Source organism: Stegostoma tigrinum, chromosome 2, assembly GCF_030684315.1.
Source record: "Stegostoma tigrinum isolate sSteTig4 chromosome 2, sSteTig4.hap1, whole genome shotgun sequence".
In the NCBI taxonomy this organism is placed as follows: domain Eukaryota; kingdom Metazoa; phylum Chordata; class Chondrichthyes; order Orectolobiformes; family Stegostomatidae; genus Stegostoma; species Stegostoma tigrinum.
Genome location: NC_081355.1, coordinates 150,861,155 through 150,877,420, shown reverse-complemented (window position 1 = coordinate 150,877,420; position 16,266 = coordinate 150,861,155). Strand labels below are relative to the sequence as shown.

The 16,266-nt window shown below is 44.2% G+C and overlaps 1 protein-coding gene across 11 annotated transcripts in view; it reads left to right on the top strand.

Annotated features, from left to right (window-relative positions):
* The window catches only part of zbtb47b (zinc finger and BTB domain containing 47b), a 228,481-nt gene that overhangs the window by 67,279 nt on the left and 144,936 nt on the right, over positions 1–16,266 (top strand). For 2 of the 11 annotated variants that reach the window (XM_048521254.2, XM_048521277.2), the window contains exon 1: positions 11,764–11,867. The exons of 5 other annotated variants lie outside the window; for them this stretch is intronic. Coding sequence is in view for 2 of the 6 variants with exons in the window: in XM_048521304.2 (XP_048377261.2) it covers positions 11,774–11,944 (171 nt within the window). In the remaining 4 variants the exon portion in view is untranslated. Of the gene's footprint in view, positions 1–7,190; positions 7,209–11,755; positions 11,945–14,353; positions 14,375–16,266 lie in introns of those variants that run through there. 4 more of the 11 variants (XM_059640224.1, XM_048521260.2, XM_048521304.2 and 1 more) reach the window with 4 other exon arrangements.

The window sequence follows — 16,266 nt, the reverse complement described above, 5'->3', positions numbered from 1 at the left end:
TACATGGAATAGTGTAGGTTAGATGGGCTTGAGATCGGTATGACAGGTCGGCACAACATCGAGGGCTGAAGGGCCTGTACCGTGCTGTAATGTTCTATGTTCTAAGTCAGGGTCTCCCATAAGTTGCCGGGAATGCTTGATGTCTTCGGGGACATCCCTGCAGCGCCTTCGCCATCTTCCCAGGAACCTCATACGAGACATAAGGCAATTGCTTTGAGAATCTGATGTCAGGCATACTGGTGACAGCTTGTATTGACTTGGCACCTTGATACTGTGATAAAATAGCCCAAGGCACCACATGGGAGCATCAAGCCAAAAGAAGAGGCAGGGATTACAAAGAGAGGCATCTCCTGCTGTGCCCTGTTGGTTATACCAGTTTGTGCTTGTTTGGGTATTCGCATTTTTGCTCAATATGAAGATTTTGCAGCAAGTGCAACCGAGTATCTGGGACTTGTGAAAACATGACAAATGTTGCATCAGAAGCAGAAATTCCTGGAAAACTGAGCAGGTCAGGCAGCATCTGGAGAGAAAGCAGAATTAATATTTCAAGTCCAGTGACCTCCACCCCCACCCTTCAGAAGAAACATTGTTTCCCCTGAACTAATTCAAATTATTGCAGAAATTATGTTTTAAAAATTTGTTTTTATCACTGGCCAAGCCTTCATTTATTGGCCCTCCGAAGTAAATAAGGGCCAATCGTACTATGTGTAGGGCAGATAATGTAAGGATGGTACATTTCCTTCCATTAGGAACGCAAGCTTTTATGATAGTCGACAGTCACTATTACACCAGCTTTCTATTCCAGATTTTTACTGAATTCAACTTTCAGCACCTATCCGGTTGGGATTTGAACCCATGGCCCTAGAGGTTTATAAGCGTCATGCCACCTAAGGTGAATTAGAATAGACAAGTTCAGTGTTGGATCAGGCACACAAATAGGAATAAAAAGAAGGAAGGAAAGACTGGATAAAGAGGGGGAGAAAAAAGGCAGGATAAATCAGAAAAAGATTTGAATTTAATGCTTGACAATTTTTTTAAACCATTCACAAGCTGAAGGATTGGGGCTCCTCACCACAAATTGGTGTCTTTCTGACCAAAAGTGATTTTTCTTGCTGATAATGATCACTCTGTTAAAGGGTATTTGAGTGTGCTGTTCATTACCAGACTTGATTTTGTATGTGTCTTTATCAACTAATTAATATGCAAATTTGCAACCCTCTGAGTGAAAGGATTTCTCCTCATCTCAGTCCTAAATGATTGACATTGTATCCTGAGTCGGTGCCCCCCCCCTTTTTTTTAAGATTTCCCTGCTAGCGGAAATGATCTCTTGGCATCTAACATAGTCCTGTGCACACAGCATTGTTGGGTGCATACAAAATTGAATGGCCTTGATGCTCTCACACATTATGTAGCACACATGTTTGACGCTCAGGGATGACGACTGTTTCTTTTAATCCGATGCTTATTCAATTCCTACAATAAGGAATTTTACAGCACTGAAGGAAGCCATTTGGCCCATCATGCCAGACCTGGCTGTTTTGAAAGATGGATTCAATTAGCCCCTCCTGCTCTGCCCTTTCCCTGTCCTCTTTCATTATATATAAAAATCGCTTTTGAAAGATAGTATAATTAATAAAGCGAAGCAAGAAATTTTTACCATGCCCTAGAAGTGCTTTTTGAATGTGCTCCCAACGTGGAGTCTTGAGTTAAATCGGTTGTTGTGTTTAAAGGGAAGCTATGCATGTTTGAAGGACAATTTATGTATTGAAAAGGTTTGGTGTTGTAGGATGGGGGAAACTTGTGGGAAGTATAAATGGCATTGAACCAAATGGCCTGTTTTTGTGCCATAAGATTGTATGCATTTTAGTCTGGAATTTGGGGTTATGTGGTGTAAGTGGGAAAGTAGAGTTGAGGGTTATGAGATCTGTCATGTTCTCGTTAAATGGTAGAGCAGACTTGATGGGCTGAAGGGCTAACTCCTGCTTCTATATTTTATTGAACCTGCTTCAATTATCCTTTTCAGGTAGTGTACTCCAAATTAAGTGCTTTAAAAACCTTTTATTATCATTATTCTCTCCCTCACTCTTCCTCTCTTCCCCCATAGTTGTCATTAACCTGTGATCAGATCTCTTGAATCTGTGTCCATTCGTTATCCAGTATCCCTTTTCATGTGCAGTATGGCTTAGTGTACAGAATTGAGGGTCTTTCTGAAAGAAGCCTTGACTACAGCTGTGGAACAGTACTTCCGTAGAATAGGGTAGCACGGTAGCACAGTGGTTAGCACTGCTGCCTCACAGCACCAGGGATCTGGGTTTGATACCACCCTTGGGCAACTGTCTGTGTGGAGTTTGCATGCTCTCCCTGTGTCTGTGGGTTCCCACCATGCTCTGGTTTCTTCTCAAAGTCCAAAGATGTACAGGTTAGGTGAATTGGCCATGCTAAGTTTTCTGTACTGTCCAGGGAGATACAAGTTAGATGGATTAGGCATGGGAAATGTAGGGGTTAGTGCATAGAGGTCTGGGTCTGGGTGGGGTTTCGGAGGGGAAATGCAGACTTGATGGGCTGTTTGACCTCTTCCTGCACTATAGGGATTCTCTGCTTGCTAGGTCACCTTGAGCGCTCTCTTTGCTATGCTGTGTATTCTTGTGCCCCCTTCCTGGCCCCACCTTGGTAATGGTAAAATACACTAATTATGAATAAGATTTCTGCTTCGTGATTCCAACTTCACTTGTAATGCTTGTGCTCTGCAGATTGCATTGCTTCCCTGTTTAGGGCTCGTGCATAGAAATGACATGACAGGAGTACGCCATTCAACCCATAGACTGAGCTTTGCTGCTAACCAGGAAGGCCGACAGGAGAGAGAGAGGGAAACCTGTGTTGGACTGAAAAGTTAGCTCATTGCTGGGTGCTAAGAGGTGGCTTTCACAATAAAAGGTGATAGTGCTAAATATCTGAATGGAAGAGTAGGCCATTTAGCCCCTTGATCCTGCTCTACCAATTTAGATCACTGGCTAATCATCTACCTCAACAGCATGTTCTTGCATAATCCTCCATATTTTTTAATGCCATTCATATTTAGAAATCTATTGATCTCAATTCTGGATATTCTTATTGACTCTACTTCTGCAGCCCTTTGAGGTGGGGAATTCCAAAGATTCAACTGGAAATTCAAATTAGGGCAGCACAGTGCCCTCTCAGTGCCAAGGACCTAGGTTCAATTCCACCCTCAGGCAACAGTCTGTGTGGAGTTTTCATATTCTTCCTGTGTCTGTGTGGATTTCCTCCGGATGCTCCGGTTTCCTCCCACAGTCCAAAAATGTGCAGGTTAGTTGGACCGTTGCCCAGAAAATGAGATTTGTCACGGGAAATGGGAGGGCTAGGATAGTGGGAGGTGGGTGCATTTTGTGGAGAGTTGGTGGGCTAAATGGCCTGCTTCCACACTGCAGGGATTCTGAGGAATATGCTCCAAGTGGGGAGCAGATGGAACTCGTTGAGCATCATCCAAGCATTATTGTGGCCCCTTTTTAAAAAAAGGGAGTGTAGCAAAATGCCATCCTTCATTATAGGTGCTGAGTGTGTATTTCCGACATTGATGTTTACTTGGTGGTTTTTGATGATCATAATGAGTTCTTGAGTTGGAAATTGTTGGGGAAAAATCTTTAGATGAAGCATGAGGTTTGTGCATAAGTGGTATTTTAACAATATGCCCTACATTCTGTTTAACCTGCCTCAGTTTCTCAATTCGATTCAGCAGTGAGTGGTTTAATCTCTGGATGATTAAAGCTCAGGACAGGACCGACTGTAGTGATTCACTATATATACAGTGAAATGATGGGCTTTAAAACCTGGTGTTTTGTGCTGGTATTTCCTTCTGGATTCTGGCAGTGAATTTGTGATGTTATCTTATTCTTTTCTCTCTCTCCGTATCACTCCTTTTGAAAGGTAGAATTTTATTTTATTTGTTCTGAGGACTTTGGAGGTTTTCACCAGAGCTCCTCCAAAAACCTGATGTGTAAACTGAGATGGGAGATTCATTTATCCTGTCACTTTTGCAACCTTGGCATGCCTCAACGCACTATCCAGCTAATGAAGTATGCTTGAAGTGTAATCTCTGTCATAGTGTAGGGGAGCACAGCAAGTTCCCACAATGATCAATGAAGTAATGTTGGTTAGATAATAATTCCACTCCTCCTTTTATTGCAAAGGGATCTTTTAAATCCACCCGAGGAAAGAAAGAGCCTTGATATTACATTTTACCTGAAATACAGCAGCACTGACTGTGCAGTATTCCCTATTTCTGCCCTGGAGTGGAACTTGAATCCATAACTACTCTAGGATGGGTATGGTACTCACTGATCCAGGGATAATTGGGACTGCCCATGTACAGTCAGAGTCAGACAGTATGGAAGCAGACCCTTCAATCGAACTAGTCCACGCTGACCATGTTCCCAAACTAAACTAGTCCCACTTACCGGTGTTTGGCCCACATCCCTCCAAAACTTTCCTATTGTGTACTTGTTCAAATGCATTCAACAAGATTCCTTGTGGTAGACTGATTCGCAAAGTTGGATCACATGGAATACAGCGAGAACTGGCCATTTAGGTACAGAACTCGTTCAAAGGTGGTGTTGGACGGTTGCCTTTCAGACTGGAGGCCTGTGACCAGTGATGTGCCACAAGGATCGGTGCTGCGTCCACTGCTTTTTGTCATTTATATAAATGATTTGGATGTGAACACTGGAGGTGTTAGTAAGATTGCAGATAACACCAAAATTGGAGGTATAATGGACAGCAAAAAAGGTAACCTTGGAGTACAATGGGATCTTGATCAGATGGACCAAAGGGCTGAGGAGTGACAGATGAAGTTTAATTTTGATAAATGTGAGGTGTTACATTTTAGAAAGGCAAATCAGGGCAGGACTTAGACGCTAATGGCAAGGTATTAGGGAGTATTGCTGAACAAAGAGACCTTGGAATGCAGGTTCATAGTTCCTTGAAGGTGGAGTCGCAGATAAACAGGCTAGTGAAGAAAGCGTTTTGGTATGCTTACCTTTGTTGGTTAGTGCATTGAGTAAAGGCCCTGGGAGGTAATGTTGTGGCTGTTCAGGACATTGGTTAGGCCCCTTTGGGAACACTGCGTACAATTTTGGTCTCCATGCTAAAGGAAATGTGGAAGGGTTTGGAAAAGATTTGAGGATGTTGCCAGGATTGCAGAGTTTGAGCTATAGAGAGCGAGGCTGAATGGGCTGGGGCTATTTTTCTTGGAGCCTCAGAGGCTGAGGGGTAATCTTGTAGCAGTTTATAAAATCATGAGGGGCATGGACAGAGTGAGTAGCCAAGGTATGCCCCGCCTAGTTTTGAAATCCCACACCCGAGGGAAAAGACCTTTTGCCTTTCTATAAAGGTCACCCCTCAACCTCCTACGCTCCAGTGAAAAAAGGTCCAACCCTATTGAACATATTTTTATAATTCAAACCCTCCTGGTAAATCTTTTTCTGAACTCTGTCTGGTGCTGAGCCCTTACAGACCGGGAGGTTTTTGGTTTACGTCTGATTTCAGCCATGTGTAGTGAAGCTGAGACCACTTCAGGTAATGTGGGAAAGTAGGTGGAGTTCCTGCTGAATGACTTCTGCTGGAACTCTCACTAATGTAGGCATTAGGCAAGGACAAGAGTGAACTCTGTTATGAAGACCTCTGCAGTTGGATAGCATGTGTGTGCTTGAACAATAGACAACAGAGTGAGGTACTGTCATGGGGGATGTTTGTGTTTGGGGCGGAGGTGCAGATATCTCCCTTGACATGTTCCCTCACTCTGTGCCAACAATTTAGGCTGACTGGGGAGGGAAGAAAGATGAATTTCAGAGCTCGGGACTGAAGTCACAGTTGCCAAAGATGATGTAAGTGGGTGATGAGCAAGAGCCCGAAAGAGTTTTCGGAGTGATGTCGGGCTGGAGGAAGTTTGAGTAAGGTGCAATTTGAACACAAAGTTGAGAATTTTAAATTTAAGGTGGTGTTGGACTTGGGATGAAAGAGCACAGAGCTTAACAGGACTGAAGTGTCGGTTTGGATGCAGAGAGTCATATTCTGGATGAGCTCGGGTTACCAGCAGGTGGAAGATGGGAGGTGAGCCGAGAGGGTGTAGGCATTGTCAAGTCTGAAAGTAATAAAGGCTTAGGTGAGCCATTTCAGCAGATGTTGGATTGGCCATGGAGTTGGAGCATATTCAGTAACACACCTGGCTACTTGACTGTGTTCTGGGATGATAACTGTTAATAGGACACTGGATTGTACATGGAGGGATTAAGGGGAGGAACCGAGACTCGTTATCCTCACCATCCACATGTACATTGTCTGGCAAGATGGGGTGGGGGGAGAGGATATAGTCACTGCATTGTCACCCATGCTGATCCTTAATTTTTAAACTTTAACTTCTTTATTCATGCTGCCAAGATTGATTAGGGGTTCTAAGTGTGCCCTTCTGTTGGTTTGGATAGACAGGTTATATCTTAGAGAACTTAAATTCTAAACAAAAGAGGCTCTGGAACTTACTCCTTTAGCCGCCACTACTTTTAAGATATTCCTGCTTTCTGCTAATTGCTCTAAGTGGCTCTGTCAAATTTTATCTGAGGATGCTCTTTGAAATGTTTTGCTTTGTTGAAGGTGCCACTGTAATGCAAGTTTCTAAAGTAGAGACTCCCACAGTTCAGGAAAAACACTTGCAAAACTTTCATATTGCTTTTCCTGCCCTCCGATATCAATGTTTGTTCTTGAGTGTTGTTGGCTGGCACTATATTGGCAAGATCGCTTAAGGCCCCCAGCATGGCCAGTGTGGGAAACAGAAGAGTGTCATGCTGGGAAAGGGAAATGAGTAGGACAGTGCTTTTCTTTTTATTTTGAGCTCTTTTGTGTGGCACACTGGAGGTTGGCAAGAACACTAGCTTTGCCAGTGCCACTCTCCTCCCGAGAACAAAAAACAGTTAGGACTTCCTGCACATAGTTGCCATTTCCGAGTGATGCAAAGGAATGCTGGTTTGCGACACCACCCCCCCTCCCCAACCATCCTGCATTTTTTTTTGTCTGCGGCATAAAGTAACTGTTTTATTGGCGTGTTTGGAGTTGACAGATGCATTGATTCTGATCAGGTGTTTGAGGGAACTGAGAACATTAAGGAGACCCCAGGTACTCCAGTTTTGAAGATTTTGAGAAAGGTACAGCGCTGCGGTGGTCATTTAACTAAACTAAGACATGCAGGTGTTTACACTTTAAGTGAAAAACTAGTACTAATCTCTTTTACTGAACCCAGTTCCAGTCGGGCAAGAGGTTGTTGGAACTCTTGATCCCAGCATGGTCCAGGTAGGGTATTCTGTTTGGCCAGAACAAAGAGTATCTTACTTTGTTACTTAACCCAGGAATTTTTTTTCTTGTCCCGTTTGGTTTGTATTTTGCTTGAATCTATTTTAATAAATCTGTTAGGCAAGTGAACCTGGATCTTTCAGCTCAGAGGTAGGGACATGACCACTATACCACAAGAGTTCTCTTGTATATGGTTTTTTTTTAAATCAGCATGTCCAGAGAGATCAGTATGCACCTCTGGAGCTGGTGTAGTGTGAACCTGGGTCTCCTGGTTCAGAGGTGGAGACATTTATGTTCATGGTCTTATTTAAAACGTAGGTATTTATTAATTAGTTGCTGTGACAAAATGGCAGTGTGTGAAGATTTAGTGATTTGGGAATCCTCACTGGCTGCCCTGAAATAGAGAGAATTTTATTTCCTCTCCAATCACAGGTTAAAATGTATGAGCATAAGTAGACCGTTCAGCCCATTTGAGTCTGCTCCACCATTCAATGAAATTATGGCCGATCTGATACTCCTTAATTCCACTTTGCTACCTTTTGCCCATAACCTTTGATTCCCTTTCTGAAAATAAAATCCCTTTATCCAATAACCCAGCCTCAGCAGCTCTCTGCGCAAAAGAATTCCATGGATTCACTCCACTCTGAGGGAAGAAATTCCTCCTCGTCTCTGTCCTAAATGGGTGACCCCGTATTTTGAGATTATTAGTTTAGTTTAGAAAGACATAGAGAAATCTTGATGCCTGAAGCCTCTAATTTAGAAATTCTACTTCATTTAAATCTGTGCGTATTACAAAAGGAGAAGAAAGTTTGTTAATTCCATTTTTAAACTCTGCTGTTTAGCACACAGATCTCTAAAAGGAAGCCCTCCCAGCAACAGGTCTTGGTGAGTGATTGGCAGTTTACCAGTAGCTTTGCTATAACGGCCTAATTATATTATTGCTGGGATCCGGAGATTGAAGTAATGTTCTGGCAACCTGGGTTTGAATCCTAGCTGAAGGTGGAATTAAGGATCTAATGATGACCGTCAATACATTGTCAATTGGCTTGCTGAAAGAAGACAAAGGGTGGTAATTGATGGGAAATGTTCATCCTGGAGACCAGTTACTAGTGGTGTACCACAAGGGTCGGTGTTGGGTCCACTGCTGTTTTGTCATTCTTATAAATGACCTGGATGAGGGTGTAGAAGGATGGGTTAGTAAATTTGCAGACGACACTAAGGTCGATGGAGTTGTGGATAGTGACGAAGGATGCTGTAGGTTGCAGAGAAACATAGATAAGCTGCAGAGCTGGGCTGAGAGGTGGCAAATGAGGTTTAATGCAGACTTTGGTAGGAGTAACCAGAAGGCAAAGTACAGGGCTAATGGTAAGATTCTTAGTAGTGTAGATGAGCAGAGAGATCTCGGTGTCCATGTACGCAGATCCTTGAAAGTTGCCACCCAGGTTGACAGGGCTGTTAAGAAGGCATACAGTGTTTCAGATTTTATTAATAGAGGGATCGAGTTCCAGAACCAAGAGGTTATGGTGAAGCTGTACAAAACTCTGGTGCGGCCGCACTTGGAGTATTGTGTACAGTTCTGGTCACCGCATTATAAGAAGGATGTGGAAGCTTTGGAAAGGGTGCAGAGGAGATTTACTAGGATGTTGCCTGGTATGGAGGGAAGATCTTACGAGGAAAGGCTGAGGGACTTGAGGCTGTTTTCATTTAGAGAGAAGAAGAGGGTTAGATAGTGTGGATAGGGAGGGCCTTTTTCCTAGGATGGTGATGGACAGCACGAGGGGGCACAGCTTTAAATTGAGGGGTGAAAGATATAGGACAGATGTCAGAGGTGGTTTCTTTAAGGGAATAGTAAGAATTCTTTAGTAAGGGAATGGAACGCTTTGCCTGCAACGGTAGTAGATTCTCCAACTTTAGGTACATTTAAGTCGTCATTGGATAAGCATATGGACGTACATGGAATAGTGTAGGTTAGATGTGCTTGAGATCGGTGTGACAGGTCAGCACAACATCGAGGGCCGAAGGGCCTGTACTGTGCTTTAATGTTCTATGTTCTAATTGTTGGAAAAACCCGTCTGGTTCACTAATATCCTCCTAGGGAAGGTAACTTTGCTGATCTGGACTACATGTGATTCCAGGCCCACAACAATGTGGTTGACTCTTGACTGTCCATTGGGCAATTTCGGATGGGCAATAAATGCTGGCAGGGCTACTGCATAGTATAAAAGTCTCTTGAGGGAAGTGGGAGCAAGAGGTTTGGTTTGTTTTTTTTGTTTGGATGCAGTTTGGGAAACTTTTCCCGATTTATCTGACATGATGAGCCAAGATGAATGTTCTCATCCATGTTTACCATGCAAATTTCATTCCGTTATATTTCTTTCATTATATACGGGTATCTAGGGTGAGACTGCATTTGTTGCCCACCCTTAATAGCCACTCAGTTCAAGGGCAATTTCGGAGGGCAGTTAGGAGTCAACTTCATTGCTGTGGGTCTGGAGTCACATGTTGGCCAGATCAGGTAAAGATATCTGTTTATTCAGTGTTGATGAACAATCATTCCTGACCTTTTCTGCTACTGGTGGACTAACCTGATCTTTACTGTTTCTCTCCTGGTACCCCAAACACATTGTGCTCACCTTGCCTCCCAGTTTTACCCTGCACTTTGAAACCTCCTCTAGTCTAAGCCTTTCCTTTCACCTTTTAGCATGTACTTTGAAAGATGGGATTTTGGGTGTAGTGATTGGAACAAGGTCAGCCAGGTAGATCTCCCTGATTACGAGTGCCCTGTTGGCACAGGATAACAGCCCCATTCAGGGAGTCCTGGCTGACAGATATGAACAGGAGTGTCAGACATTCTGACAGTCTGAGAGGTGGCTATGAGCAAGCTGTCAGAGTCTATTTATTGTGCCCATTTAAATTAGGATGGCTTGGTGACAGGAGATTGTGGAGTTATTTCATTGAGGGTGCCCAGTTACTGTATCAGCGCTGATAGATGTAGGAAAAGATCGTCCTCCAATACTATGCAAATGCTTATTTTTTTCAGCTGTGAAGCATATTCTGATGCCCATATAGTGCAATGTTGATCTAGGTTTTGAAGCAAAATAGTATGGATGCTGGAAATCTGAAACAAAAACCAAGTGCTGGAGAAACGCAGCACTTTTGGAAGCATCTGTGGAGAGAGGAACCGAGTTAGTGTTTCAAGTCTGGTATGAGTCTGCCTTAAACTTCCAAGAGTCACTGGACTTGAAACGTGAACTTTGTTTCTCCCTCCACTGATGCTGCCAGAATTTGCTGAATTTCTGCAGGACTTTCTGCTTTAATTATTAATCTAGTTGGTTTTTATAATGAACGTTCAAATACAGCTTCCAGAAGGTAAATGGCACAGCAGCTTCTGATGTTTTGGGGCAGGGCCTGTCATAACGGACTCTGCTAATTCCCAGTCTCTGGGCTGTTTTTAGTGACATGATAGAGGTTGGTTCATTTGGTATTTCACTGAGAGTGACTGTGGATTTTCTCCCTGGTAAATGGGTGGTATGCAAGAGGCTACTGGCCCTAGATGTGGGGGAGGTGGTCATCCAGAACCTCTGTCACAGGGATGAGAGGAGTACTGGGTTAGGGTCTCCCAATTTGTCATAGCCGCACAGCTGTCCTGTCATATTGTTGAGGGTGGGGTCCCTTAAAGAGTCAATGCTGCATGCACCCCCTCAGTGATGTTGGTGGAGGGGATTCCCTTCATTGGGTTATATACCCACAGCCCCCTCCCCTTTCTGGGTGATGTTGCTGATTTGGAGGGGGTTCCGCCCCATGGGTCATTTCCCCACACCCCACCCTTCCTGGTCATATTGCTGAGGTTGAGGAAGCGGCGGGGGGGGGGTCACCTCAATGGGTCGTTACCCACACCCCCCCCCCTCCGTGATATTGCATAAGTGGAGGAGGGGGCGTCGCCTCAGTATGTCATTACCCACGACTCCCGCCCCACCATATTTCTGAGGTGAAGGAGGGGCTTCCCCCTGGGTCGTCATCCACACCCCCTCCCCCCCATTCCCCGGTGATATTGCTGACGTGTTGAGGGGGTCTCCACAATGGGCCATTAGCCACACCCCCCCCCCGTCATGTTGCTGAGGTGGGGGGGGTCGTCTCAATGGGTCATTACCCACACCCCCCCCCCCGTCATATTGCTGAGGTGGGGGGGGGGGTCGCCTCAATGGGTCATTACCCACACCCCCCCCCCGTCATATTGCTGAGGTGGGGGGGGGGTCGCCTCAATGGGTCATTACCCACACCCCCCCCCCCCGTCATATTGCTGAGGTTGGGGGGGGTCGCCTCAATGGGTCATTACCCACACCCCCTCCCTCCCCGGTGAGCTCTCACCACCCGAGCGCCCGCCCCCTCGGGCTCTGAGTGACAGCTCTCGGGGCATCTGATGGTTCCACGGGGCTCCTCCGCCGCTCCGAGCGGGCTGGGTGAGCCGAGCCGAGGCGAGGCGCCGCTCCGGCCGCCAGAGCCGAGTGATGTGGGTAAGAAAACACGACCAAGGGCACCGGGAGGGAGCGCGATCGATGAACCCCTTCGCTCTCCCCCCGGCTTAGAAAAGGTGGGTGGGGGGTCGTCCTCTCCCGGGGACCGGGGGCGCGGAGGGAGGGGGGAGGGTGCTGTGCCTGAAGTCGGGTGTTTCGGTGGGGGGGGGGGGGGGAGCTGGTTGGGGGGAGGCCTGTAGGCCGCTGCGAGCCTCCGGGCTCGGTTAGCCTCCCTATACCCAGACGTTGCTGGGTCGGATTTGAAGCTGCTAGCGATGGGAGGCCCCCGTGGCCCGGAGCTGGCCTGGATCTAAGCCCCTCTCCCCGCCACCCCCGGGGATGTAGTATGTGTGTCCCGGGAGGCCGCTGACAGCAATGACACTCCTTTAAAACTGCACTAGACTTGTTGCGAAGGGTTTGCGGTGGAGAATGTAGACTCCCTTTCTTCTTTAACCAACCCCCTCCCCTTTTATGTTATGAGAAGTATGAGGAATGCTCGTGTGCAGTGTCTCGACCGGAGATTGTTGCTAAATTTTGCAGGTTTTTATTCTGTTATTCAGAACGATTATCCCTAGCTGTTAGCCTGAGAGCTTGTTCTCATGCAGTCTATTTTTCGGGGGTGGGGGTGCGGCGGTCTGCCCTTGCACTGTATAGTGTTACTGCTGTTGGACTGACCAGTGTGGGTCCTATGTACAATGTATTATTCCAGGGATAATATGAAATATCAATTGTTATGAATGTAGAGCTGATAATGTAATTCTATGTTTTAAAAATATGTAGTTTACCATCTTGAGTTTGTACTGTTTAAGCATGTTTGGGAATACAAAGATGGGAAAATGTTGACTGCAAATGTTGGAATAGTTTATATTGTATAATCCAATGCTGCTTGGACTTTTCACCTATTCATTTACATTTGTGAGCAACCTTACAATAAATCTGAAATTTCCATGTATTTACATAGTGTCAGTAGCCAAATTTGACACCACTTTTCCTGATTGAAGGTGATGCAGAGTTGGTTGCAGTAATACTGATGAACACTTTATTTGCTAACTCTTCCCTCTGCTTTGAACATCTGACTTTTTCATTTTTATTTAAAATGAAATCTGCAGTTCTCGTTGCTGGTTAAAATTTGTAATGTGTAAGAGAGCAGTAAAGGCAAAGGAGAAGAACTAGGAAGGCCCAGAGAGAAGTGGAAAGAACTTGTCGCATGTTTCGTACTCAGCAAGTCCAGCAACATCTGTAGAGAGAGAGCACATTGAGCTTTCTGATCAAAGGTGAACAACCTGAAGGGTTAACCATTTCTCTCTCCTCCAATTGCTGTCTGATCTGTGGAATATTCTGAGCATGTCTTGTTTTAAGCTCAGATTTCCAACATATATGATATTTTGCCTTGCTGCTGCATGTCTCAATTTCATATTTGGCCAAAATTTCTCCTTTTCCGATTGCCCTTTATTTTAAAAGTCAGTTGTTGAACTGAATGCTGAACAGTTAATAGTTCTAACTTAGACAATGAAAATTTAAAATGTTACTTTTTTGAGATAAAATCCATGTCTACAAAGAGAAAGCAATAAGCATATTTCTATTTCAAATTTCAACTTGTTTTTCAGTAGCTAATTTGTGAACTTTTTACATTACCTTGCAATTTCCTTCAGATATTTACAATGCTGCATCTCCATGTTGTGCCCTGTTTACTCTCGTATTTTGTGGCTAATCTTGTGGCTACCCAGTTTTATAATCATTGACAACATTAGAAACTGGCACCCTCATCAATGGAACAGACAAAGTCCACCTTAGCCCTACCAGATCATGAGGTTTCTTTTTCATTAGAGAGAGGGATAACTGGTCATGGTTTAACAACCCCTCAGGCGAGGGAAGAGGTTGAGAAGGAGAGCCCTTTTGTAGTCATCTCAGCCGGTGCAAGAGTTAAACCCAAACTGTTGATGTCACTCACATTGTAAACCTGCTGTCCAGGCAACTGAGCTAACTAACCCCGTTCAGCCCCTGAAGACTACTCATCCGGACAATAAGATAAATGGCTGGTCTATGCTTTAATCACGTGTACCTACCACTGCTTCATATTCTTAGTATTACTTCATAAATCATACTGGTATAGAGCCTTTCAAGTTTCCATGTCACTTTTTGTAGCAGTACTACCTGTTTTTTTTTAAATTGAAGAGACCAGTTTTAATTTTAAAATGATACCTGCTACTGGATTCTCCCACCAGAAGTTCTATTTATCTTTATCGGATCTAAATCTTTTTAAACACTTTGATTTGATCAGTCTTCTATGTTCAAGTGAATGAAAATTAAGTCAATACGGAATATTCTCAGAAATTAATGCTTTAAATCCTGTTATAATTCAATATGTTTTGTAACCACTCACAGACCAATATATCCTTTCTACAGTCATGAATCTAGTGGAGCATAAATACAGGGGGATTTGGCCAAAGGGAGCTGACACAGAGAGCCAACTTAAAACCTTTGAAGCAGAGTTTTAAATAGTTCAGGTGGGTGATCTGGGCTGTCCTATTACCTGTTTATTGTTTAGCAAAGAGCTGGGTTGGTCCTGGTGAGCTGAGTGTTCTGTGTTGCAAACGTTTATGGTCACGTTCACCTTCTTTACTCAGAGTAGTAAGGGAATGGAACGCTTTGCCTGCAACGGTAGTAGATTCGCCAACTTTAGGTACATTTAAGTCGTCATTGGACAAGCATATGGACGTACATGGAATAGTGTAGGTTAGATGAGCTTGAGATCGGTATGACAGGTCGGCACAACATCGAGGGCCGAAGGGCCTGTACTGTGCTGTAATGTTCTATGTTAAGGATCAGGGCAAAAGCAGGAGACCCAGGTTTTTGCTTTGATACTTTTAATGGTGCTCCTCGTTCTTCTGCGCTGTAAAATGTTTCACTTTCCCTGAACGGCACAGTCAAATTAGGACTTTATTCTTGCTTAGCAACTTTAGGAGCAGCACGGTGGCTCAGTGGTTAGCACTGCAGCCTCACAGCGCCAGGGACCCGGGTTCGATTCCAGCCTCGGGCGACTGTCTGTGTGGAGTTTGCACATTCTCCCCGTATCTGCGTGCGTTTCCTCCAGGTGCTCCGGTTTCCTCCCACAATCCAAAGATGTACAGGCTAGGCGGATCGGCTGTGCTAAATTGCCTGTAGTGTTTCAGGGGTGTGTGGGCTATAGGGGGATAGGTCTAGGTGGGATGCTTCAAGGGGTGGTGTGGACTTGTTGGGCCGAAGGGCCTGTTTCCGCACTGTAGGGAATCTAATCTAATCATCTAATTTTGTGGTTATTTCCCATTTGTTGCTCTTCCCTGCAGTTGTTTCACTTGATGCCTGAAACTTCTCATCTAGTCACTGTTTCTTTCATTATTTAAAAGTAGCCTGACACACAGATGCACATCTCCACCTCGGGTTAGATCCCCACTTGCTGTGCAGGATTCCATTTTTTTTGGGAAAGAGCCATTTCTTCACAAACAAAGTTGTCATAAACCAGACCTGTGAATTCATGTTCCTGTTTTCATGCTGCTGCCACTTTTTTGTACAAAGTGTTATTAAGGCAAGATTATTCCATTTTACGTTCCTTCTTTTAGGGGCTAGGGCTAGTTGACCTCACTGCACTCACCCTTTCTCAAAGGCTTAATCAGCATAGTTAACTGACTGAATCCTGTAACCTTTCAGGCTGATAAAAACTCAGCTATTCACTGAACAAATTTCCAAAACTGTTGCAAAGGCTTGGTAAACTGTTACTGAAGGACTTGCTCTTAATCCTACTTGCATTGAGTAAAGAAGGTTGCAATACACTCTGCAAAAAGCTGAGTGCTGAAGTAGCGAATATTATCAGAACCTCAATTAAGTCTTGTATGCTCAGCCTCTGCTCTCTTGTATGTTTTTTATTCTGGCTCCCTGTTTAGTGGATAAATTCCAGTACATTCAATGGTATGATCATTTCTGGCACATGTGTGCTGAAGTGAATTATTCTGTACAGTTTCTGGCTGGATTTATTTTTTAAAATATAATTTTATTTGTGTAGCATTCAAAACAAAATTATATCAATATCCAGACACCAACCCGAGCAAGGTGTAAAAGTGATTGTTTTCTCTCCTTTTAAGACCTCAATTATTTTTCTTTAATATCTACATATCTTCACTTCCCCTGCCTCATTACCAACCATCCAACCCCAAACACTAGCACAACCGTTTGACTCGCTGTTAAACTGGGTGTTTTAGCTTCCTGTAGATAGTTCTCAGTGGTACCAGTGGTTTATATTGTTGCCATTTATTCTATTTCAGCCATGCTTTAACATTAAGTACCAATGAAAAAGCTACAGTAAACTCAAGGTGCCGTATTTAGTTCATATGACATTATAAAGCTCTCAACCCTGCATCATCGT